This window comes from Heterodontus francisci, chromosome 19 (assembly GCF_036365525.1).
Source record: "Heterodontus francisci isolate sHetFra1 chromosome 19, sHetFra1.hap1, whole genome shotgun sequence".
Lineage (NCBI taxonomy): Eukaryota > Metazoa > Chordata > Chondrichthyes > Heterodontiformes > Heterodontidae > Heterodontus > Heterodontus francisci.
Window position 1 is genome coordinate 83,943,875 of NC_090389.1, and position 24,183 is coordinate 83,968,057.

General features: G+C 44.6%; 2 protein-coding genes across 6 annotated transcripts in view; one reads left to right on the forward strand and one right to left on the reverse strand.

The window, feature by feature from the left end:
* The window catches only part of LOC137380260 (coatomer subunit gamma-1), a 92,291-nt gene extending 76,272 nt beyond the window's left edge, over positions 1-16,019 (forward strand). For both annotated transcript variants that reach the window (XM_068052134.1, XM_068052133.1), the window contains exons 22-24: positions 10,912-11,050; positions 11,990-12,088; positions 15,483-16,019. In XM_068052134.1, the coding sequence (XP_067908235.1) occupies positions 10,912-11,050; positions 11,990-12,088; positions 15,483-15,613 (369 nt within the window). In that variant the 3' untranslated portion in view covers positions 15,614-16,019. The remainder of the gene's footprint in view (positions 1-10,911; positions 11,051-11,989; positions 12,089-15,482) is intronic.
* Positions 16,020-20,196: 4,177 nt separating this feature from the next.
* hmces (5-hydroxymethylcytosine binding, ES cell specific) overlaps positions 20,197-24,183 on the reverse strand; it is a 32,862-nt gene continuing 28,875 nt past the window's right edge. For all 4 annotated transcript variants that reach the window (XM_068052353.1, XM_068052354.1, XM_068052351.1 and 1 more), the window contains one exon: positions 20,197-21,359. In XM_068052353.1, the coding sequence (XP_067908454.1) occupies positions 21,165-21,359 (195 nt within the window). In that variant the 3' untranslated portion in view covers positions 20,197-21,164. The remainder of the gene's footprint in view (positions 21,360-24,183) is intronic.

Here is a 24,183-nt window from a genome sequence, read left to right on the forward strand (position 1 = left end):
GTCTGTAGTTCCCTGGCTTATCTCTACAACCTTTCTTAAATAGTGGGACCACATTAGCTGTTCTCCAGTCCTCTGGCACCTCCCCTGTGGCCAGAGAGGAATTAAAAATTGGGATCAGAGCCCCTGCAATCTCCACCCTCGCCTCCCACAGCATCCTGGGACACAAATCGTCTGGACCTGGAGATTTGCCCACTTTTAAGCCTTCCAAAACCTCCAATATCTTGTCACTCCCTATGACAATTTGCCCAAGAACCTCACAGTCTCTCTCTCTCTCTCTCTCTCTCTAAATTCCATATCTACATCCTCATTCTCTTGGGTGAAGACTGATGTGAGAGACCCTACCAATGTCCTCTGGCTCCACCCACAAATTTCCCCCTTGGTCCCTAATCTTTCCTTGGTTATCCTCTTCCCATTGATATACTTATAGAATATCTTGGGATTTTCCCTACTTTTACCAGCCAGAGCTTTCTCATATCCCCTCTTTGCTCTCCTAATTGCTTTCTGAAGCTCCATCCTACACTTTCTGTACTCCACTAATGCTTCCATTGATTTTCTCTCCTTGTATTTGCTAAAAGCCTCTCTTTTCCTTCTCATCATACCCTGAATGTTTCTGGTCATCCATGGCTCTCTGGGCTTGTTTCCTCTAGGGAGCAACATGTTGGGCTTGTACCCTCCCCATTTCCTTTTTGAATGCCCCCCACTGCTCTTCTGTAGATTTCCCAACAAGTAACTATTTCCAGTCTGTCTACCTTGGCCAGATCCTGCCTTATTTTACTAAAATTTGCTCTCCCCCAATCCAAAACCTTCTTTTGCAAATTGTCTATTTCTTTCTCCATAACGAGCTTAAATTGTACCATGTTATGGTCGCTATCACCAAAATGCCCCCCCACCAACACATCAACCACCTGTCTGGCTTCATTCCCCAGAATTAGGTCCAGCACTGCACCCTCCCTTGTTGGATCTTCTACATATTGAGCTAAAAAGTTCTCCTGTATACATTTTAAGATCTCCACTCCATCTAAGCCCTTAACAGGATGACTATCCCAATTAATGTTGGGAAAGTTGAAATCACCTAATATAATTACCCTATTATTTTTACACACCTCTGCAAATTGCGCACCTATTTTCTTCTCAATTTCCCACTGACTATCTGGGGGTCTATATCAAACACCTAGCAATGTGGCTGTCCCTTTTTTATTCCTAAACTCTACCCATAACTCTTCATTTGATGCCCCCTCCAAGATATCACTGCGACACAGTGGCGCAGTGGTTAGCACCGCAGCCTCACAGCTCCAGCGACCCGGGTTCAATTCTGGGTACTGCGTGTGTGGAGTTTGCAAGTTCTCCCTGTGTCTGCGTGGGTTTCCTCCGGGTGCTCCGGTTTCCTCCCATATGCCAAAGACTTGCAGGTTGATAGGTAAATTGGCCATTAGCAATTGCCCCTAGTATAGGTAGGTGGTAGGAAATATAGGGACAGGTGGGGATGTGGTAGGAATATGGAATTAGTGTAGGATTAGTATAAATGGGTGGTTGATGGCTGGCACAGACTCGGTGGGCCAAAGGGCCTGTTTCAGTGCTGTATCTCAAAACTAAAAATATCATATCTCCTTACTGCAGTAACTGACTCCTTAACTAATATTGCAATGCCCCCTCCTCTTTTACCCCCTCCTCTGTCTCGCTTGAAGATTCTATATCCCGGGATATTGAGCTGCCAATCCTGCCCCTCCCTCAACCATGTCTCCGTGATGGCTACTATATCACAATTCCACGTGTGAATCCTTGCCCTTAATTCATCCGTTTTACCTGCAATACTCCTGGCATTAAAGTAGAGGCCTTCCATCCTGGTCTTACTCCCTTGAAACTTACTTCCGCTGTACTCCCTCTGACTTGTTTGCTTTCCTGTGCTTAGCTGTGTCCCTATTCTGCTAAGAGTCTGCGTCCCCTCCCCCTGCCAAATTAGTTTAGACTCCTCCCAACAGCACTAGCAAACCCGCCAGCAAGGATGTTAGTCCCCCTCTGGTTCAGATGTAGACCATCTCGCTTGTACAGGTCCCACCTTCCCCAGAAACGGTCCCAGTGGTCCAGGAATCTAAAACCCTCCCTCCTGCACCAACTCTTAAGCTATGCATTCAGCTGTGCTATTCTCCTATTTCTATACTCGCTAGCACATGGCACTGGGAGTAATCCAGAGATTACAACCCGAGAGGTCCTGCTTTTTAGTCTACTGCCTAACTCCCTGAATGCAAGACCTCATCCCTCTTTCTACCTATGTCATTGGTACCATGACCTCCTGCCTCATCACCCTCCCCCTTCAGGATGCCCTGCAGCCATTCAGTGACATCCCAGACCCTGGCACCAGGGAGGCAACACACCATCCTGGAGTCACGTTGACGGCCACAGTAGCACCTATCTGTTCCCCTGACTATAGAATCCCCTATTACTATTGTTCTTCCTCTCTTTCCCCTTCCTGTGCTGACAGGCTGCTTGTGGTGCCAGAAGCTTGGCTCTGTCCGCACTCCCTGGAGGAACCAGCCTCATCAGCCTCCAAAATGGAATACCGATTTGCAAGCGGGACCCCAGGGGACTCCTGAACTACCTGCCTGTTTCTTTTGGACTGCCTGGTGGTCACCCATTCCCTTCCTTCCTCAAGTCCCTTCAGCTGCAGTGTGACCACCTCTCTATACGTGCTATCCACGATGCTCTCAGACTCGCGGATGCTCCCCAGTGTTTCCAGCCGCCGTTCCAGCTCTGAAGCCCGAGCTTCCAGGAGCTGCAGCTGGACACACTTCCTGCACACATGCTGGTCCCGGGGACTGGAAATGTTCCCGGATTCCCACATGCAGCAAGAGGAGCAAACCACGGCTTCAAGCTCTCCTGCCATGACTAAACCCTTTAAATTTAAAACTATAGAAGATTATAATTAAAAAGAACAATTAAGTCTTGCTAAACCAATGACTTACAATTCAATAGACTTTGAAAAATACCCACCAGGACTTACTCACCAGTCAGCTGTGCTCTTTGGTAGATCTCGGTTCCCCTCACTCTGAGGACAGTTAGGAAATGAAAGGAGCTCCTTGCTCCCTCCTCACCGAACTTCCTCAGTTACCAAACTTCCACTATGGCACTCTAATGTAACCCAAGTCAGCACTCCAGTACAAACGAAGTCAGCACTGTAAGATGGCCCACTTTTATACTGACTGATTCTAGCCCCTGAAAACTGGTTTAAGCCAATTCTCTAATTAACAAGGTGCAGCTGCAAGCAGAGCCTGAGTGAGCCCTGTTTAAAGCTGGTCTAAAACTCACCACCTCCAACCAAAACAGCAACTGTTAAGTTAATCTGCTAACTAAAAGACAGATTAGACTTGAGATAAAATTAACCCTTAATTATCCTCAATTTACCAAACTTCCACTATAGCACTCTAATGCAACCCAAGTCAGCACTCCAGTGGAAACAAAAAAGTTGAGTCCAATGCACACAGCCTTTGGGATGCAATAAAAGGAAATAATTTGTACTTCTATCGAACCTTTCATGACCTCAGGACGTCCCGAAGCACACAGCAAGGTCCCACAAACAGCTGACCATATTTTAGTGATGTTGATTGACAAATATATATTAGCCAGAACACTGGGGAGGATGCCCCTACTCTTCTCTGAAACAGTGCCATGGGATCTTTTACATTCAGCTGAGAGGGCAGACGGGAGCTTGGTTTAATATCTCATCCAAAAGATGGCCTCTCCAACAGTGCAACGCTCCCTCGATACAAAAATTGGCCACGTGGTTGATCGTGAGGAAGAAAGCTGTAGACTGCAGGAACATAGCGATGGACTGGTCAGGTGGGCAGAAAAGTGGCAAATGGAATTCAGTCTGGAGAAAAGTGAGGTAATGTATTTTGGGAAGGCAAACAAGGCAAGGGACTAGACAATAAATGGTAGGACACTAAGAAGTGCAGAGGAACAGTGGGACTTTGAAGTGTGTATCTGGCGGGAGTAACCGTGACACTCTTGCGAGAATCTCACAAGAGAGCCGCTCTGGCTAGTTGCCTCTGGAGGTTTTTACGTGTTCTTGTCCATTTACAGTGTAGTCGTGCCTCCTTGTTGGCCCCGCCGGAAACTACGTTAATCGGGTATCCGATTTTCGTTGGCTAAACGACTATAGAAAGAACACGAGACTGCTGTTGATCTGCATAGATCAGATACATAGTCTTGCAATGGTATCAACCTCAAAAAATGGATGACTCATTTGGATCAGAGAAGCCTGGTTGGGAAGCGTCCCGAATTAAAAAACATCCCCACAGTTACGTCTGTAGCAGCGCTCTGTGCCAATTGTTGATGCTACGTAAATTCTAGTTTCATCTCGGATGGACTAGGTAAAATGTCCTCTTCCACACAGAATGGAGAGGAGAAGCTGAGACCCTATAGACAATATTACCTGCCCTATTGGGAACTGAGTCCGGGAGTCAGATGCAAAGGACCAATTGTCTGGGTAGAAGATGTCAAATGTTATAGAAGAGTTTGGTAGGGATGTCTACCCACCTGGAAAAGCGATATATGTGGGGAACACATACCTTCTATAACTCAAATTATAAAGATTTGATCAGGGGAACCATTAGGCTATGAGACAGTCTGAGGCCACTGCCTATATAGAGGCAGTAGTGATTGAGCCAAGACAAGATAGAGCAACATTCCAGGAAGTGGTGATCCACCATCCTACTGATGAGTTATTCTGTGAAATCTGTAACCTCCTCCTTTTGACAGTTGGCCTGTTTAACGTTCATTTGGCTAAGAAGCTTCAAATTAAGACCATTCATACCAAATGCTCGCGCTGTAATATGAGAGAAGATCATGCAATCGCACGTCATTATGCAAAATGTAATGGCGGGAGCCGCCTGCACAAGTAGGCGTTTGCCTGTAGCAGTTGTGAACAGAGGTTTATGACTATTCAATAGGCCTCCGTCAACATGAGAGGCACAAGCATGCCAATCTGCAAAATGAGAAACGCCTGGCAGCCCAGAAAGTGAGATAAGCCAGGAAGGAGGGATTATAAGTGGACCGAGGAAATGACTAATCTTAGAGAGCTGGAACTAAGATTTAAGGGGCACAGGAATATCAATTTGCAAATAGCTAGTATCCTTCAAACAAAGACAGCTAAGCAAATCTCAGATAAATGCAGAATTTCACAGAAAACCCAAGTAGAGACCCAAAATATAACTGTGAATAATTTTACGAATTTGTCTGAGATCGAGCCAGGGGGAGAGGCTGGTGACCCTGTTGAGGCTGTCTCACATCCAAGGAGAATGATTAATCCACCATCGGGACGTGGAAGATCAATTGAAACAGGCTGAGGAACTTATGGATGTGCAAGGCGACCCTGAAATTAGGACCCTCGGCATTGGGTTAGTGGAAAGCCTGACTGAATTGTTGTTGAACAGGGGTAAACTAAGAGACCTCAGAGATTTAGGGGCGGCGCAGTGGTTAGCACTGCAGCCTCACAGCTCCAGGGACCCGGGTTCGATTCCGGGTACTGCCTGTGTGGAGTTTGCAAGTTCTCCCTGTGTCTGCGTGGGTTTTCTCCGGGTGCTCCGGTTTCCTCCCACAAGCCAAAAGACTTGCAGGTTGATAGGTAAATTGGCCATTATAAATTGTCACTAGTATAGGTAGGTGGTAGGGAAATATAGGGACAGGTGGGGATGTTTGGTAGGAATATGGGATTAGTGTAGGATTAGTATAAATGGGTGGTTGATGTTCGGCACAGACTCGGTGGGCCGAAGGGCCTGTTTCAGTGCTGTATCTCTAATCTAATCTAAAGAATTAAGGAAGGTAAGAGCAAGATAGATAAGTGCAACGATAACACCGGCGTGAAAGAGAGGTATGCAACCAAGAAGGCAATATTTAGAGCAATGCAGCAGCTCTATAAAACTGATGGGCATCAACTTGCGAGACAGATCATGGGGTCGCCATCCACAACCTTATGTCCTCTTACCATAGAGGAACTAGAACAAAGTTTTCGTGTTAAAGATGCGAATCCAAACAATAAGGCGAATATCAGTAAATTTTCAAAATAGAAAGAATGCGAGCAATTGATGAAGCCAGTAGAAGAGGGGGAAGTAAGTGTAGTTATCAAGGGGTTTGATGAGAAAAGTATGGCAGGTCTAGATGAAATGAACCTGGAAAGCATCCAGGACATTCACGACGAAGATGACGCACGACTTCCCCGATTCTTCTCTCTGGCTGACGTCAAGTACTATCCTGGAGTCTTTTAAAGAGTCGGACAGTTCTCATACCAGAAACCAATGATATATAGCGCTTGAAAGACATTGACAACTGCCGACCCGATGCTGCTTTGCTTATTTACAAAGATCATGGCGAGACATCTGAGCGGGAGAGTCGAAATTAGCCCTAGATAGAAGGGCTTTTTTTTTTTTAGCAGCTACTCCTAGATGCAATGCGAACATTGCTGTGTTGGAAAATATCATAAAGGGAGCTAAAAATAGTTTTTGTCGATCTTGAGAAAGCTTCCGACTCTATTGGGCATAAATTACTGTCTAAAGCTTTACATAGAATGGGTCTGCCAAAAGACTTTATTACCCTCGTTGTAGACCTGTATTCCAACAGTACTACAGTAATTGAAGGGAACAAGACTACGACCAACCTAATAAATATCAAGAGGGGTGTCAAGCAGGGAGACTCCTTCTCACCAATACTATTTAACATTGCAGTGGACTCGTTAGTGTGCTCCTAGAGAAGGCCGGTTCAGCAGTTTCGATGCCACTTGGAGGTAGAAGGGTTAATTGCTCAGCACTGGCCTTCGTGGATGACATAGCTCTCTTAACTGACTCATATTGGGATGGAACAGAGTCTCAAACTTGTCCAGTCTTTGTGAGAACACAGGGCTTGCTATTAACACCTTGAAGACTAAAGGGTTTCACTTTACATGTGAGGGGGGGACCTTTTTTGTATAATTATAAAGATAACTGGAAGTTATAGGACAAAACTGTCATGGTAGGCCCCCACCTGCCTGGAACGCATTGCCAGCGGAGGTGGTAGACACGGGCACGATAGCGTCTTTTAAGATGTATCTAGACAGATACATGAATGGGCAGGAAGCAAAGAGATACAGACCCTTAGAAAATAGGCGACATGTTTAGATAGAGGATCTGGATCGGCGCAGGCTTGGAGGGCCGAAGGGCCTGTTCCTGTGCTGTAATTTTCTTTGTTCTTTGAATGGGGCACATTAATTTTGTCATGAACATTGATTTTGAATTGTTACTGGAATTTAGAAAGGACTTATTAAACGGGTCAGCCGTGGTTGGAAAAGACAATTGCATATTAACAGACAGTGTCTGGAAGGACTAAGTAGCCATTCCCTGACCTTCAACCCACAGTGGACTTTTGATCACCAGACACTGAAGGTGGGGAGCTTGCATTCCAGGTTGACTGCTAAGATGGCCGATTACAGAAACAGACATGGTCAAACCAGCTAGTCACATGACTAACCTGCTGGGTAACCTGAGTTTTTTGAATTTGTACGAACAGTTTGAGCAGAAAGCTGTTTGCTGCTGGACTGAGAGGATCTCTCTCCTGTCTGCTCCCGTCTCCTTCTCACAAGGCTCTAAATCCACTGAAGACACATGAACCCTAAGAGAGAAAGGTCTCCTACAGCAAACAAGGTTTAAGAAGAATACTGGGCTGCAACGAAAAGCCAGATCTGCCTACAATCAAGGATTCTACAGTGAACTCGATGAATCGTAACAATAACACTTCAGATATTGCCTCAAACCTTTCCACTTTATTTTTCTTCTGCTCTTTTCTGTCTCTATTTGCATGTGTGTATCGCGTATGCATGCTAGCGTGCGGCGCGGCGTGTATCCGTAGGCGTTAACTGAATTAGAGTTTAATAAATTTCAACTTTAAATCTAAGAGTCTGTTTTTGCTGGGTTTCTTTGCCTTATAATTGGAAAGTGGTGAACAAGGATTCACCAAGGGGGAGCTAAAAACACCATGTGTTTAAAATTAAACCCTGTTACAGTAAGACCAGATGAAGGCTGAAAGGGAACCCTAGACTTCTTTCTCACCTGGTTGTAACAGTACCATTATCCTATATTCTGCCAGGTGAGACTGAAAAATATTTAGGTGCCTGTATTGATCCTTGGGCAGGTGTGGCTGAGGGCAACTGGGAAGAGAAGCTTAAATCCTGGGTATTAAATCTAAGGGCAGCAGCACTCAAACCAGTCCAAAGAGTTGAGATCTTTAAAACATATGTCATCCTGAGGTTGTACTTCCACTTGATCCTAGGAGATGTATCCCAAAATACATTATTAAAATTGAATCAGATTGTTAAGAATGCCAGAAAGCAATTCCTACACCTCCCACCCAATACAGTGGATGGCCTCCTGTATTCCAGCAATAGGTATGGAGGGCTCAGTATTCCAAAATTAGAAGTGCAAATTCCAGCCGCGATAATTCGTAAACGCGAAGCTGTAGAAATGTTTAATGATGAAGTGATATGGGCGCCATTCCAATTCCAAGGTAAGGGTAACATCGATACTATTGAAGGGCTTTGACAACTTAAGGCCCTAAGGAACTTGAAGAATTTCTACAAGATAAAGTTGGTAATACCCCAGAAGAGGAGGTCCTCGAGGAACCCACCTTGGACATTCAAGCTCCGAGCAGACCAAAGCCTGTGAATATGCAGCGTGGAGAGAGTGGGAATTTGCCAAATGGGTTAATCTTAAAAATCAAGGTGCTGGAATTTCATGAATAATAATATTTCAAATTCTTGGATTAAGCCTGTTTAATATTAAATCGTCTCAGTTGATAAATTGTCTACTGTCACGATGCAATTTATATCCTACTAGATCAACCCTAACAAGGACCTTATACAGTCAAAACCTGTCGGAGATATGATGCTCCAAATGAAACTCTATTTCAGGTTGCTGCCCGTTTGTGAAGAACGCACGTATAAAGCACCATAATGAGAGACTTGACCAGTTACAGCAATATGTTTCTAAGTACGGCTGGGCAGCTTACCTTGAGCCAAGGCTTACAGCCAAAGATGTTTCCTAATGGAAACCTGATATATTTAAGAAAGACAACGATGGTTCCATGGTGGATGTCACAGTTCGTTACGAGGAAGACAATAAAGCACTAGAAATGGCATGGGAAGAAAAAACGTTGAAATATCAACACCTGGGATCGGAGATCATGGAACTAACAGGAGGCCTTGAGCCAAAGTACTTTGGATTTAGGCTGGGCATCAGAGGTAAATGGCTTGAAAAGAACACCAGCCTCATGTGATTCCTTAAGGTACAAAGATATAGATCTTTTGCACAGCAGATTTCAAGTCTAGCGATATCCCTGACGCTTGAAATGTTACAAATTTTCAGCAATAGGTAGGGAGAGCAAATTCCACCTTTATAAAAGCCCAGCCTGCAAGCTGATAGCGACATACATTGATCCCCGAGGCTGGGAAAGGTGTGAAACATGCAGTAATGTCACCGATTTAGGTGTGTGGAAAAAAATACATATATGGCAAAAAAAGTGTGATGTGTGGTGGTGGGAAGAGAATAGATTTAATAGAAAACACAGTGAATGGTAATGGTAGAATGGTGGTGGGTAGAGCACAATACGATCATATATGATGTAATTCAGGGTAGGCCGTTGGACCTCTAACCAGAACGATGCCCAGCTTCGTGTCTCTCTGTGTGGTAGAACATCCCGTGGTATGGTATAATACACTTGGTACCTCGGCTATTTGGTAGGATCAGTGATAGAATAGTACTCCATTTCAGTCCTCGCTTTAACATCAGCGTGGCCCTCCTATGTGGTTAACGTTGTGCTTTATATTTGTGGATGAGTCACGTAAAGACGCTAAAGAGGTACTCTGGTTTGAGTGTTGTAAAATAGCAGGACAGGTAGATAAGGTAGTTAAGAAGGCATATGGGATACTTTGAGCCAAGGCATAGGATACAAGAGTAGGGAGGTTATGCTAGAACTGTAAAAATCACTATTTAGGCAACACTAGAGTACTGCATACAGTTCTGGTCCACCGCATTACAGGAAAAATGTGATCATACTAGAGAGGGTTAGAGGAGATTTACGAGGATGTTGCAGTGAGAATTTTAGCTATGAAAAAAGGCTGGGGTTGTTTTCTTTGGAACAGAGGAGACTGATTTAATTCAGGTGTATAAAATTGAGGGGCCTAAATAGAGTGAACAGGAAGGCCCTATTTGTCTTAGCAGAGAAGTCCATAACCAGGGAGGCATAGATTTAAAGTAATTTTTGTAGAAGGATTAGAGGAGAATTGAGACATTTTTTCACCCAGGTGGTGGTGGGAGTCTGGAACTCACTGCTGAAAGGGCGACAGAGGCAGAAACCCTCAAAATTTAAAAAAATACCTGGATGTACACTTCGTGCCGTAAACTATAGAACTATGGACCAAGAACTGGACAGTGGGATTAGGCTGGATGGCTCTTTTTCAACCAGCACAGACACGATGGGCTGAATGGCCTCTTTCTGTGCCATAAATTTTCTATATTTCTATTCAGCTTAGACTGCAAGCCCAGTGTATACTTGATACCCTAGTGTGAGTGGAGTAGGGAGGGTGCACTGTAAATTCAAAACTACTAGTGTTCATGATATTGTGTGCAATCTGAGGCTAGCGGCCCTTGTGGGCAAACATCAACTTTGTTGAGAGACGTCATCAGTAAATGTAAATGAGCGCCTTTAGCAATAACTTGCCAGTCCATGTTTCCTGATTCCCTGTACCTGTTGGCCCCTCACCCTACTGAGTTTGGATGTGACTGAGTAACTGCATGGCGCTGAGATTGTTGCACCGAGCAGCAGCAGCTGCCATGGCAAGGTGCCAAGGACACAGCCGCCCATCGCCAACTTCATTTTTGTTTTGTTTCCCAGCTGGAAGATGTGGAGATCACTGTGGCTGATCATATCCAGAAAGTCCTGAAGCCAAACTTCTGTGCTGCCTGGGAGGAGGTGGGATGTGACTTCGAGAAGGAAGAGACTTTTGCGCTGTCGAGCATGAAAACCCTCGATGGTTAGTACTGATCATTGGTTAGCACGGATAACGCTGGCCTGTTATTAGCACAGATAGTTAGTACTAATCTATACTATGGGCTGTGTTGCCCCAGTATATCCGATAACAGTCTGATGGTTCTGTCAGTGCCGTCAATCCCTATGAATTGTTCGCAGTGAAGTTGAGGACAGGATGTGGTTTGACTGTGATCTGCTCTGAAGTAGCCTCCTGACTCTCCTGGTCAAGCCTGATATATGAGGAAAGACCATTTGGGTGAGATACAGGAGGATACAAATCCCAGTCACAAGCTAATTCCAGTGAACGCAGGAGGGGGAATAACTTTAGATCATTTATTTGAATGCGACATTTATCCGACTACTGCTTCGAGTACATTGTCGCTATTGCCCTCAGTTGGTTGGACTTGAGCTACTTAATATTTAGCTCTCTTGGACCTCCTTTCAAGCACAAAAGGATGCCCTACCCTGCAGAAAAACTTTGAAGGTATGCTGCACGTCAATATAGCTTAATTCCAGTACTAAAGAGCTCCAACAGTTTGCCTCTGCCATGAGGGAAGCAGCTCCTGTTATACAGCAGCGAACAAACCCCTCTTGTCCAGAAAAGTTTTGTGATGTGACTTGTATCTTGCTGCTGTTTTGAAAAGGATGCACTGTATGTGCATCTCCTGACATTGCCCCAGCTCCTGTCCAACACTGATGTTAATTACACATAGCATTGGTGTTATAGCTGAGAAGGGCTGGATTATATATTTTGTGGCCTGCTTGTGATCTTCAATATCTGGCAGTAGTAAACTATGTGCTGGTTAGTGGGCCATGGAATGGTGTTTGGGATTTGGTCATTTGGATTAGGGCACAAACAGTTGCGGCAACTGGTTATAGGCCAGTAACTTGTTGATGCCACATATGGACCATCTTATAAGCCTTGTGTTCCTTGTATTTACAGAGGCTGTGAATAACATTGTTAACTTCCTGGGCATGCAGCCATGTGAGAGGTCCGACAAAGTGCCGGAGAATAAGAATTCACACACTCTTTATCTAGCAGGTAAGCTGGTTCCCTAACCTCCTCCAGACCCTTAACAGCTGTGGCCAGTTTTCACTGGGATCAGACACTGGGAGGTGGGAACCCCAGCACAGCTTGTTGAAGCTCCGTGTTGTGCCCCAGCTGTTACAACATTCAACAGTATTCCAGAGATCTCTTTCTTGGGGATGGAAGTGGGAGTTAGACCTTAGTAAATTCTCTACTTGTTTTGCCCAGGCTCAATCTGTCATATGTGGTTGTGCTGCTGGGTGGTCTACTGCCAACATTTATGTAGCGCCTTTGCATAGTAAAATGTCATCAGACTTGATTCATGCTGCTCTGGCCATCTGGGGACGAGTGCATCTCTGGCGAGGCCGACATTATTGCCCATCTCCAGTTGCCCTGATCGGAATGTCTTACTCAACCACTTCATAAAGCAGTTAAGAGGCAACCACCTAGGTAGGACTGGAGTCACAGACGGGCCAGACTGGGTAAAGACAGTAGGTTTTCTTCCCTAAAGGACACTAGTGGACCCCAGTTGGGTTTTTATGACAAACTGACAGCTTTATGGATACCAGATTTTTATTTCCAGATTTTTTAAAAACCGAATTCAAATTCTCAAACTGCCTTGGTGGAATTGGAATATCCTCTGGATTACTTAGTCCAGTAACACAACCACTACACTACCAGACCCTTAGGTTAAATTGGGGTTATTCCCTACCTGTGGAGAAATGCCTGGCCAGCATGACATGGCTGAACTGCTCCAGCACAAGGATACTTGGAACAAGTAGTTCCCAGGGTGACTGAGAAAACTGAGGGAAGCCAACACATAGCAGTGCTCGACACACTCTTTATCTACAGTAGTAACTATAAGGACCTGAATCCCTACCACAACAATGTGGGCACTGATGAACCCCTTACTCTGCCCACCACAAGGAGCTCTAAGTCCTGTAAGGAGGCACAATCCCAAATTTGCAAGAATGCAAAAGTGAGCTAGCATCTGATTCACAACAATAAAAGCAAAATACTGCAGATGCTGGAACTCTAAAATGAGAACAGAAAGTGCCAGAAATACTCAACAGGTCTGGCAGCATCTGTGTAGAGAGAAACAGTTAACATTTCAGGTCTGTGATCCTTCATCAGAACTGGCAAAAGTTAGAAATGTAACAGTCTTTGAGCAAGTGAGAGGAGGGAGGGGGGAAGAACAACAAGAGGGAAGGTCTGTGATAGGACTGAGGGGGCAAGAGATTAAATGACAGATGTCAGAAAAGAATGCAATTGGAGTGCTAAATAGTTGTAGTGAAAGACAAAGCATGAGTGCAGAGAGAGTGCTAATGGCAGAATAATGAACAGCTCTGTCTGAAAGCAAAAACGTGAAAAAATACCAACTCCCACAGCTACCTTGACCTCATTACCTGACATCCTGCTTCCTGTAAGGACTCCATTCCATTCTCCCAGTTTCTCTGTCTCCAACGCATCGGTTCTGATGATGCAACCTTCCACAATAGCGCTTCTGATATGTCTTTTTCTTCAACCGGAGATTCCCCCGCATTGTGGTTGACGGGGCCCTCGATTGTGTCGAACCCATTTCCCGCAGTTCTGCCCTGACTCCTTCCCCTCCCTCCTAGAACCGCGACAGAGGTCCCTTGTCCTCACTTTCTACCCCACCAGCCTCCACGTCCAAAGGATCATCCTCTGCCATCTCCAGTGTGATGCCACCACCAAACACATCTTTTCCTCACCTCCCATGTCAGCATTCCGAAGGGACTGTTTCTTCCATGACACCCTTGTCCACTCCTCCATCACCCCTGACACCTCGTCCCTTTCCCAAGGCACCTTCCTATGCAACTGCAGGTGTAATACATACCTGTTCATTATTCTGCCAATAGCATTCTCTGCACATATGCTTTGTCTTTCACTACAACTATTTCGCACTCCATTTGTATTCTGTTCTATGACATCTGTCATTTAATCTCTTCCCCCCTCCGTCCTATCACAGACCTTCCTTCTTGTTGTTCTTCCCCCCCCCCACCCCCCCACTTCCCTCCTCTCACTTGCTCAAAGACTGTCACATTTCTAACTTTTGCCAGGTCTGATGAAGGGTCACAGACCTGAAACATTGACTCTGGTTCCCTCTACACAGGTGCTGCCAGATCTGCTGAGTATTTCCAGCACTTTGTGTTCTCATTTCTGGTGCACAATAGCCTACTGCTGGGCTGTGTTCATTTTCTGGTATGCCTGAATTTGGATAGCTCCAAATACCCCTCCGATATTTCTCTCATTCCTATTTGCAGCAGTCAGCTTCTCTCAGTGCATTAAGGGTTGACTTGTTGGAGTTGGAGTCAAGTACTGACTGTGGTGAAGGGTTGGCAGATTCCCTTCTCTGAAGGTCATTTCTATCTGCTGCCAGCCCACATGATCAGATTTACTGGATTCCGCAACTTGCTGAGATGGGATTTAAACTCTCGCCCTCTGAGTTGCTAGTCCACCAGGCTGCCAGATCCCACTACGTAGTGTCATTTATTGTTCATGAAGCATATTTCCAAGAGCGCATATAAAAGATTCGGCAGCAATATTACTACAATGTACTTTGGGTGTCAAAATAGACTGAACATCATTACTATTAATTTCGATTACTGGTGCTAACCTTGAACAGAGACAGAAACTGGTATCAAGAACATTATGCAATTTATTCAATTGCTGAACAGTAAGCAACAGATCTGAATAATACTCCTAATGGTGGAATATGGTTCAGAATGCAAGGTGAACAGGTCACTCTTCTGGAGGAGAGCCTGAGTGTCTGCTGAAGCAATTCCTCCTGGTCTTCACGTTTGTTCTCCTTTTGTACAGTTTTGAGGCTTGGTCTTATGGCTTCCAAATGCCATGAAAGGACTCTCATGTTTATGTTGCAGTATCCAAAGGTTTGTCGGTTTTCTGTTCTTACCAGCAGCGGTAGCTCGGTGGTTTGAGGTTAACTTACAAGTTGGATTTTCCATTAGCCCAAAGAATCAAAAGTTCACATTTAAATAACCCAAAACAATCCTGTCCCTTTTTAGATGTAGAGATGTTCCCACTTGAGGGAATCCAAAAACTAGGGGCCATAAACATAAGCCAATCACTGATAAATCCAATCGGGAATTCAGGAGAAACATATTGACCGAGAGAGTGCTGAGAATGTGGAACCTGCTACCACAGGGAATAATTGAGGTGAATAGTATAGATACATTTAAGGGAAAAGGATATGTTGATGGGTTTAGATGAAGAATGGGTAGGAAGAAACTGAGCTGGCACATAAACACCAAAGTAGACCAGTTGGGCCGAATGGCCTATTTCTGTGCTGTACCTTGTGTGTAACTTTATACCACCCAATGACCTTGCTCAGTCCATGCACCTTGACTTTTTTTTCTTCCCATTTCAGGTGTTTTCCGTGGCGGTCACGATCTCCTCGTGCGGGCACGGCTCGCGCTGATGGACGGCGTGACGATGCAAGTCACTGCACGAAGTAAAGATGAAGTTCCCGTTGATGTCATCATGGCCTCCGTTGGCTAGTTTCTTCTGTGAAGAAAACGCTGGCGCCGCCCTCGTGACCCAGGATGGGTTAGAGGTAGTGAGAGATTTCTAAGAAAACGCCACAACTCAATTTTATCACCAATTACGGAAAAAAAAATATCAAACTTTTGTCAGTGATGGTTTTGCATTTGAAAGCAAAGATTTGTGAAATGATCGCTTGTAATAACTAATTATGGTTTTAGGAAATGAAAATATCTGCAAATCAGAGGGAATTTTAAATACCCTTCATGTCTATAATGAGGACTTGTTACATTAAATAAAAATTGCATATATATATATATATATATATACACACACACACACACAAACTGTATTGAACATAAGGGCATTAAGTCTTTTTTTCCCATCTGCAATTTGTTGAATAAAAAGGCTTTTATTATTCCAATTTCTGTCAGTCTTGTTTCATTTTGCCTTCGATTGGGACAAACAGCAGCAAAAGAAAAGTTTCACCAGGAGTCGCCTTCCCTCCTAAACTTTACCCAATGATCAGTCTTTGTAATCGTCTAGGGGTTAGCAGCATGATGTTTGACTCTGGGTGGACTTGCAGCTGAATCCAATCCTCAACGGACTTCTGCACTTTCCTATGTGGTGTGGGCAATGGGGTAACTGGATAATCAGTAGGAACCACAGATTTTTTTTGCTTGCTTTCTTTCCCACCCCTAGCCCTTGGCTAACCTGGGTGGGGGGTAATGATGGAGCACTGAAACCAGTAATTAGACATGGCTGCCCAGCTACATTCAGCATTGATCAGAACTCAAACACATGCCGATGGACCTCTCCCCCAGAAGGCCTTAGTAGCGTCTTCCTTCCCCACCTCCCTACAAAAATATAACTGCAGCACCAGGCATTGTTGTATTCTGCCGTTGAAAATCCCTGTGGCTGTTAAAACTCTTGGTCTATTTCTGGTTTCACTAATTCAGCTCATGCTGTGCAATCAATGTTCCATAATCATAGTAAATGAGGAGTTGATTACTATACCTTTAATACAATGTTTATACTACCCTACCTGTTCTATTCCACTACACCCCCACCTTCCTTTAACATACATTGCATTTAATTTTATCTGGGGTTCTGCTGCTGAGCAATCTTGTAATTCCTAATTTTCCCCACTCGTGCATTCAGAATAATATATTCACCTCCAAATTACAAACCAGCCTCGATAGTAAAACTGTGAAATTACTATTTCAGCGTCCCAGATGAATTGAATCAGATTCAGCTGCCGGCTAGATTTTATACATTTAAAATTCTGCAGGAAATGCCTGATTTGCACCACTGATCAGTTAGCAGCTGAAAGTTGTCAATGCTCAAGGGTTCAAGGTCTCTGAGTGGACAGTCAGTCTGCAGAACAAGGTATCACACAGTTCCTGCAATGAATGAGGCTGTAGATTTTGCATGGTGTGCATTTTTGGGTGCATAGTCTCTTCAAATTAATTCATGGGATGTAGGTGCCACTGGCACTCCTTCCCTAATTGCCCTTGGTGGTGCATCTGCTTTGCACACTGCTGTTAGTGGCAGGATTTTTGAACAAGCGACAATGAAGGAACAATGACCATCTTTTCAAGCCAGGATGACGTGACTTGAAGAGAAACGTGGGAGGTGAGCCCATGTACTTAAAGGTGCAGCCGCTGTGCACCAATGATGGAGGGGGTGTCAATCAAGGGAACTGCTTTGGCCTGGATGGAGTTGAGCTTTGAGTGCTGCTTAACCTGCACTGTCACCTGACAACACTATGAAATACAAAATATTTTACTTTAACAAGAAATTGTGTAGTTCTGGGCACTGGCATTTTCACTTCCAGGATCTACCCAGACTTAATTTAGAAATACAGAATTTTACAATACAGGAGGATGCTACCCAGTCTATTGCTAGCTCTGTGATCACTTAATCGCATTCCCTCACTTTCTTAAAGATTTTTTTCAAATATTTCTCCACTCTCCTTTTGAAGTCGTCGTGGATTCTGCCTCCACCAGTGTTGGTAATAATTCTCTCTAAGGAGGTGATAAATTATCTATTTAACTGTGACTTCTGCCGGCTGCCCATTTCCCTTATTGAAACCCATCATCATTTAGCTCGAATGAACAGGGCTCCCATTTCTCACTGTCTGGTGGCACTTTCTATAAAATTAGTTTAGCCTAAATCCTTCAAAGGCAAGCTTATGGTAGGCAGCAGCTACTGCAGAGAGAACTGCCTCATCTTCTGTAACTGGGACAGGGAGACATTTATAACTTCGTAACCTCAGCTGTAAGAGTTCAGTAGTTAAACATGCATTGGGAATCTATCACTTGTCATTCACTATACTACTATCCCTCACCTTGATCAGTCTTAGCTCAGTTAGTAGCGCACTCCTCAAATTTGAGCACGTAATCTAGGCTGACACCCTGCAACCCATGTAGTATTGTGGGAATGCTGCACTGTAGGAGATGCGGTTTTCAGATGGGACATTAAACCAAGGTCCTGACTCCCCCTCTTGGGTAGATGGAAGAGATCCTGTGGCCACTATTTCGAAAATGAGCAGGCTAGTTTTCCCAAGTGTCCTGGATAATATCCTTCAACCAACAGTTAATAACAGAATAGCTGGTCATTTATTGCCTTGCTGTTCAGGGAGTTTGTGTGCGCATTGGTGTTTCTTACGTTACAACACTTACACTTAAAGTCCTTCATTAGCTGCAAAACACTTTGGCACATCCTGAGGTTATGAAAAGCATATTCATGCAAATCTTTTCATTAATTGATGCAATTAAACCTTCTAACAAGAAATTATTCAATATATATGAATAAATGCAGCATTAAACTCTTAAAACCTTCCTTCATAGACCTGCAAAATGCAATTACTACTGCGTTAACCCGATGCTAGCTACCAATTATCCTGCATCTAAATTAATCCCATCCCAAGTTTGCAACCATCTCGCACAGAGTCTTGATTATTTTGAAGTGAGGATGCCTTCTGTGACGAGAAGCGCAAGATGATTACAGGATGGATGGATTTGAAAGACAATATTTAGGGCACACTTGCCACAAAACACACATAATGAGGTTGCTGTGTCAAAGACTTTTACTGGCTTTATAGATTTTTTTAAAAATTGCTTTGCCGTAACTTGGATTTATCTAGCGGCCTTTAACATAGAAAAATATGCTGAGGCGTTTCAGAGATGTAATAAAGACAATGGTCACTGAGCCAAAGATTATCGGGGGGTGGTTAGGGAGGGGTCCAGGTGGCTGAAGGCACAGGTACTGATGGTGAAGGTGAAGAAACCATACAAAATTGATGGGCAGGAAAAGCCAAGCTGATCCACCAAGCCTACCCCACACACCAGGATCATTGGGGCATCGACACTGGACATCATCTTCCACCCACCATCCCCACAGCCTGCAAGAGACAAACAAAAAAGGGGGGGGGGGGGGGGGGGGGAAAGAGGGCAAAGTCACACAGGAGGTACAGCACCACAATTTTCCACACCCTCCTGAACAATTCTCTTGGGTGGGAGGGGGAGGTGGGGATGACGGATAGGGAAGAATATCTGGATGCATTTCCACGGACAGAGACAGAATTTAACAATGAAATGTTTAACCTGTAGACAAGACAGTGAGCCAACATTACATACATTGATGGAAAGAAGCATCTATTTTGTAGGAATGCAGAAAAAGTCAAGAGAAATGAACAGCATAAAAATCTACAACAGCTGAATCTAATTGTTCCCTCCTTTCTCAGAGCAAACAGCTAGTTACAGCATTGTGCTAAATCTTTGTTCTGTGTTAATTCTACATCTCCTGCTGCTTCAGCTAATTTATGAAGACCAGTACAACCATCAGTTATTATTCACTCTGGGTCCTAATGCCCTACCTGTTTTTACTGCAAAAAGTGGTGGTAAGCAAATACAGCTAGTTTTATTCCCATCTCCCCCAACCCCAGCCTCCTCCACTGGCCTCTATCCTCATAGCTGTGATACCCTCCACAGTCCAATAGCCTGACAACACTCACTGTCCGGGCACCCTTACACAGCAAACATGTAGAAGCTGCAACACAGGAGCCCATCCAGTCCATGCTGCCGTTTATCCACATGAGCAAAACCGGTCCGGAGACCAGATGGTCGGTACTGAACCAAACTGGGCCAGGAGAAACGGGTGCAAGTTGACAAAAATAAACATAATACCGTCACCTGGAAAAACACCCTCCGGTCCCAATCCCTCATCTCAATCGGGTATTACTCCCTCCCAAGGGTTGCCAACTCAGGTTGGACGTACGCCCCACTGGCTTGAACAGTCTTTTCTCCATCACCAATGTTTTTATAACTACTAAGTGAACGTGTAAAGAGAAAACGGAAAAATAACTGTTCTTAATGTCTCCGGATCTTCTGGGATTTTGCTCGCAGCATTGCCCTGGAGATTAAGCTTTAATTCCTGGAGACTCCAGAGCAATCCTGGAGGGTTGGCAACCCTACCTCCCCTTTGCAACTTCAATCAGCAACCCCTCTCCTCACTCACTCCTCCAAAATGTTTTCTCAATTTTCAAGTTTCACAAATCCCTTACCCAGCACTAGCGGGTTTGAATAAATCACACACAATTAGGGGAAAGGCAGACATTTATTTAGATTTAATTACAGTCTCTCTACAATTATTAATACAGCTGCTCAAGAAGCGTTACAACAACACCTGCAACAGTAAAAATTTAAATGCCTTAACTTCATTGCCAAACAGCAATAACCCGCATCTGTAACAGACACCAAGTCCTGGGAGACGGGCAGTCCCTGGAAGAGAAAGATTAAGGTTCTGTGGCTGGGGGAGATGGGGTTTGGGCTCAGAGAGAAGACCCTGAGTTTAATTGTTTCGATGTGTTGGTGGGGGGAGGGGGGCAGAACTCTCCCCCATTTCACCAAAAATCACCCCCAAGGGCGAATTGACAGCCTGATGAGGCCCGAGTCCAGGGCTGAGGAGGGGAGCGGGCGTGAGAAGGAGTTTTAAATTTTGAAAGGCCGGTTTTGGTAATACAAATGTTCTCGGATGACTCAGGAAAACCACACTCTCCCTCCTCGTGCCGGCATCCCAGTTGTGGCCAATAGCTAAATTGATCTGACCCCTTGAATTTTGGGCAGAGCCTCAAATCCACCCAAGGAATGTCTAACAACTTGGGCACTCTTCCAGGGTGGGTATAGCCCAGGCCAAATGCAGAGGAAAGTTCGCCAACATGCCTCAGACCCACCCTCAGAACAGTTTCCCTACCCCACCAACTGCACACTCTCGTGGCATTTTGCCCCACCTCCCACACCACGTCAAGACGTCTGAATGGCAGACTCACACCGACAATGTTAATTTTTTAATTTCAGCTCGATAGCATTTTCCCTTGTGTACTGTTAAGAGGAAAATGCACAACATCACAACGCTAACTTCGGAAAGAACAAAGTGCAAGAAAATCGAACACGTGCAACATTTAAACAAAACAGCAATGCTCCCTCTTCGCCACCTACAATGTTTCGAGGAACAAACTAGTTTTGAGCCGAGCTGGCCCGGCCACTGATTTCAAGTACGTCGTACCTCAGGTCGTGCGTAGCTTCTTGGTCAAGGGCTCCTCGGTTTTCTGAAGCCACATCTGCATTAACCCTTTGCTGCTCTTATTTGGTGTCTCCATCTTAACAGTCAGTGGACTCCTTGCGCCTGCTTCTTCCTTCTTGGGGGAAGGGTTTTGCAGCCAGTTCATCATCAGCTTGCTGCTGGCCGTGGGTTTGGTTTCCTGGCAGAGCAGATGGACACACAAAGACCAAACTCATCAGGACCACTGCTTTGTGGTGACTGACGCCAAATCCAGTTTTATCATGTGGGATTTACAATAAACCTGTATAAAACACTGGTTCAACCTCAGATGGAGTACTGTGTCCAGTTCTGGGCACCAAACTTTAGGAAGGATGTGAAGGCTTTAGAGAGGGTACAGAAAGGATTTAAGAGAATGGTTCCAGGGATGAGGGACTTGACTTATGTGGATAGATTGGAGAAGCTGAGCTTGTTCTCCTTGGAGAAGAGAAGTTTGAGAGGAGATTTGATAGAGGTGTTCAAAATTATGAAGGGTCTGGACAGAGCTGACATAAGGAAAAAAGTTTTTTTTTTTAAACGCAGCGAATGGTTTGGATATGGAATACACTGCCCGGGGGTGCTTTGGAGGCAGATTCAATAGAGGCATTCAAAAGAAAATTGGATAGTGAAGAGAAAAATTTGCAGGGCTAAGGTGACAAGGTGGAGAGCTGCTCTCGCAGAGAGCTGGCATTGACACAACAGGCTGAATGGCCTCATTCTGTGCTGTAACCATTCTAGGATTCTTTTTGCCAATATTTGGAGAATCTGCAATTTTTCTTAAAAACAAAAAATACAGTGGCGCAGTGGTTAGAACCGCAGCCTCACAGCTCCAGGGACCCGGGTTCGATTCTGGGTACTGCCTGTGCGGAGTTTGCAAGTTCTCCCTGTGACTGTGTGGGTTTTCGCCGGGTGCTCCGGTTTCCTCCCACATCCAAAAGACTTGCAGGTGATAGGTAAATTGGCCGTTGTAAATTGCCCCTAGTGTAGGGAGGTGAAAGGGAATATGGAATTACTGTAGGGTTAGTATAAATGGGTGGTTGTTGGTCGGCACAGACTCGGTGGGCCGAAGGGCCTGTTTCAGTGCTGTATCTCTAAATAAATAAATAAACAACAGCCTCACATATGACATACGTATTGTGTAAATGTCTATACGTGTACAAAGCCTACTGGTTTAGTGACCAAAATTGGAGGGCTATGGGAAAAGAGCAGGGGAATTGGACTAATTGGTGACTCTTTCAAAGAGCTAGCATAAGCACAATGGGCTGAATGATTCTGATTCAAATATGCTGCAATCATTTTATCACACAAGATTCGGGATTTTTTTTTGGTGGGGAGGGGGGGGAACGCAGACAAGGGGGTGGGGGGGGGGGAAATCAAATTTCAAATATTCTTCGTAAAGGGAGAACCTGGGTTAATTTAGCATCTTCAGGATGTTCCAAAGCGCTTCACAGCCAATTTGCACACAGCAAGCTCCCACAAACAGTAAATGAGTTAAAATAACCAGACAACCCTTTTATTGGTGCTGTTAGTTGAGAAAATAAAGACTTGCATTTCTATAGCGCTTTTTGCAACCTCAGGACATCCCAAAGCACTTTACAGCCAATGAAGTTCTTTTGGAGGGTAGTCACTGTTGTAATGTAGGAAATGGGGCAGCCAATTTGCACACAGCACAGCTCCCACAAAACAGCAATGTGATAATGACCAAATAATGTTGATTGAGAGAAAATATTGGCCACGACACTGGGGTTAACTTCCCTGCTCTTCTTCCAAATAGTGGCCATGTCATCTTTTACATCCAACTGACAGGGCAGATGGGGCCTTGGTTTAATGTCTCATCTGAAAGGTGGCACCTCTGACAGTGCAGCACTCCTGCAGTACTGGAACGGAGTGTCAGTCTTGATTGCTGTGCCCATATCCTAAGGGATAACTATTGGCCAGGACTCCCCTGCTCTTCTTTCAAAGAGTTTTTACAGTATGGCAGCTCAAGGTCACCTGGAACACTGGTGCACTGAGGAAGTGCTGCACTGTCAGAAATGTTATCTTTTCACAGATAACATGTGATGTAATGTTGACATTAAACAGAGGCCCCGTCTACCCTCTCAGGCGGACATAAAAGATCCCATGGCCACTACTTTGAAGAGGAGCAGGGGAGTTCCAATATTTACCACTCAACTAACATCTCTAAGAGGAATTTATCTGGTCATTTATCTCATTTGTCCTAAGTGGCTGCTGTGTTTATTACTTTACAAGTGACTACGCTCCCAAAAGAATTCACTGGCTGTTAATTGCTTTCGGACATCCTGATATTGGGAAAAGCTCTCTTATATATGCAAGTTAGTCTTTCTTTCGCTTAGCGTGTAGCATATCCATACTCGGCACGTCTGCATTCTAAAAACAGTCTGTGAAGGATGTACCGGTAAACAGAACAGCTGTAATAGAGCAGTGGTTAGTGAGTTGTAATTGAGGAGAGACTGGAACCCTTCATGTTACTGTCCTTTTATCATCTGCCTGCCCTCATTAACAAATTAATTCTCCCACACTTATTATTGCTTAATTTAATTGACTTCTGTTAATCAAATTAGATGTAATCAGTCAGGCGTCTTTCTATCCCAGTTGAAGGACAAACATGGTGACATTCCTTTATCGCTGGGTCAAAATCCTGGAATTCCTTCCCCAAAAACACAGTGGGTGTACCTACACCACATGGACTGCAGTGGTTAAAGAAGGCAAATGGCTCGTCATCACCTTCTCAAGGGCAATTAGGGATGGGCAACAAATGCTGGCTTAGCCAGCGATGTCCACATCCCTTGAATGATTAAAAAGTTAAACCACAGGCTGGGGGTGGGGAGAGAAGCAGCTCCCTCAGCACTCGGACAGAAAAATATATGAAGAGAAAATGGTTAAATAAAAACTGTGGCGAATGCTTTCCCTTCCTCCACATGTTGTCTGGCTTGCCCATGTTGGTCACCCTTCAATACCTCACACAA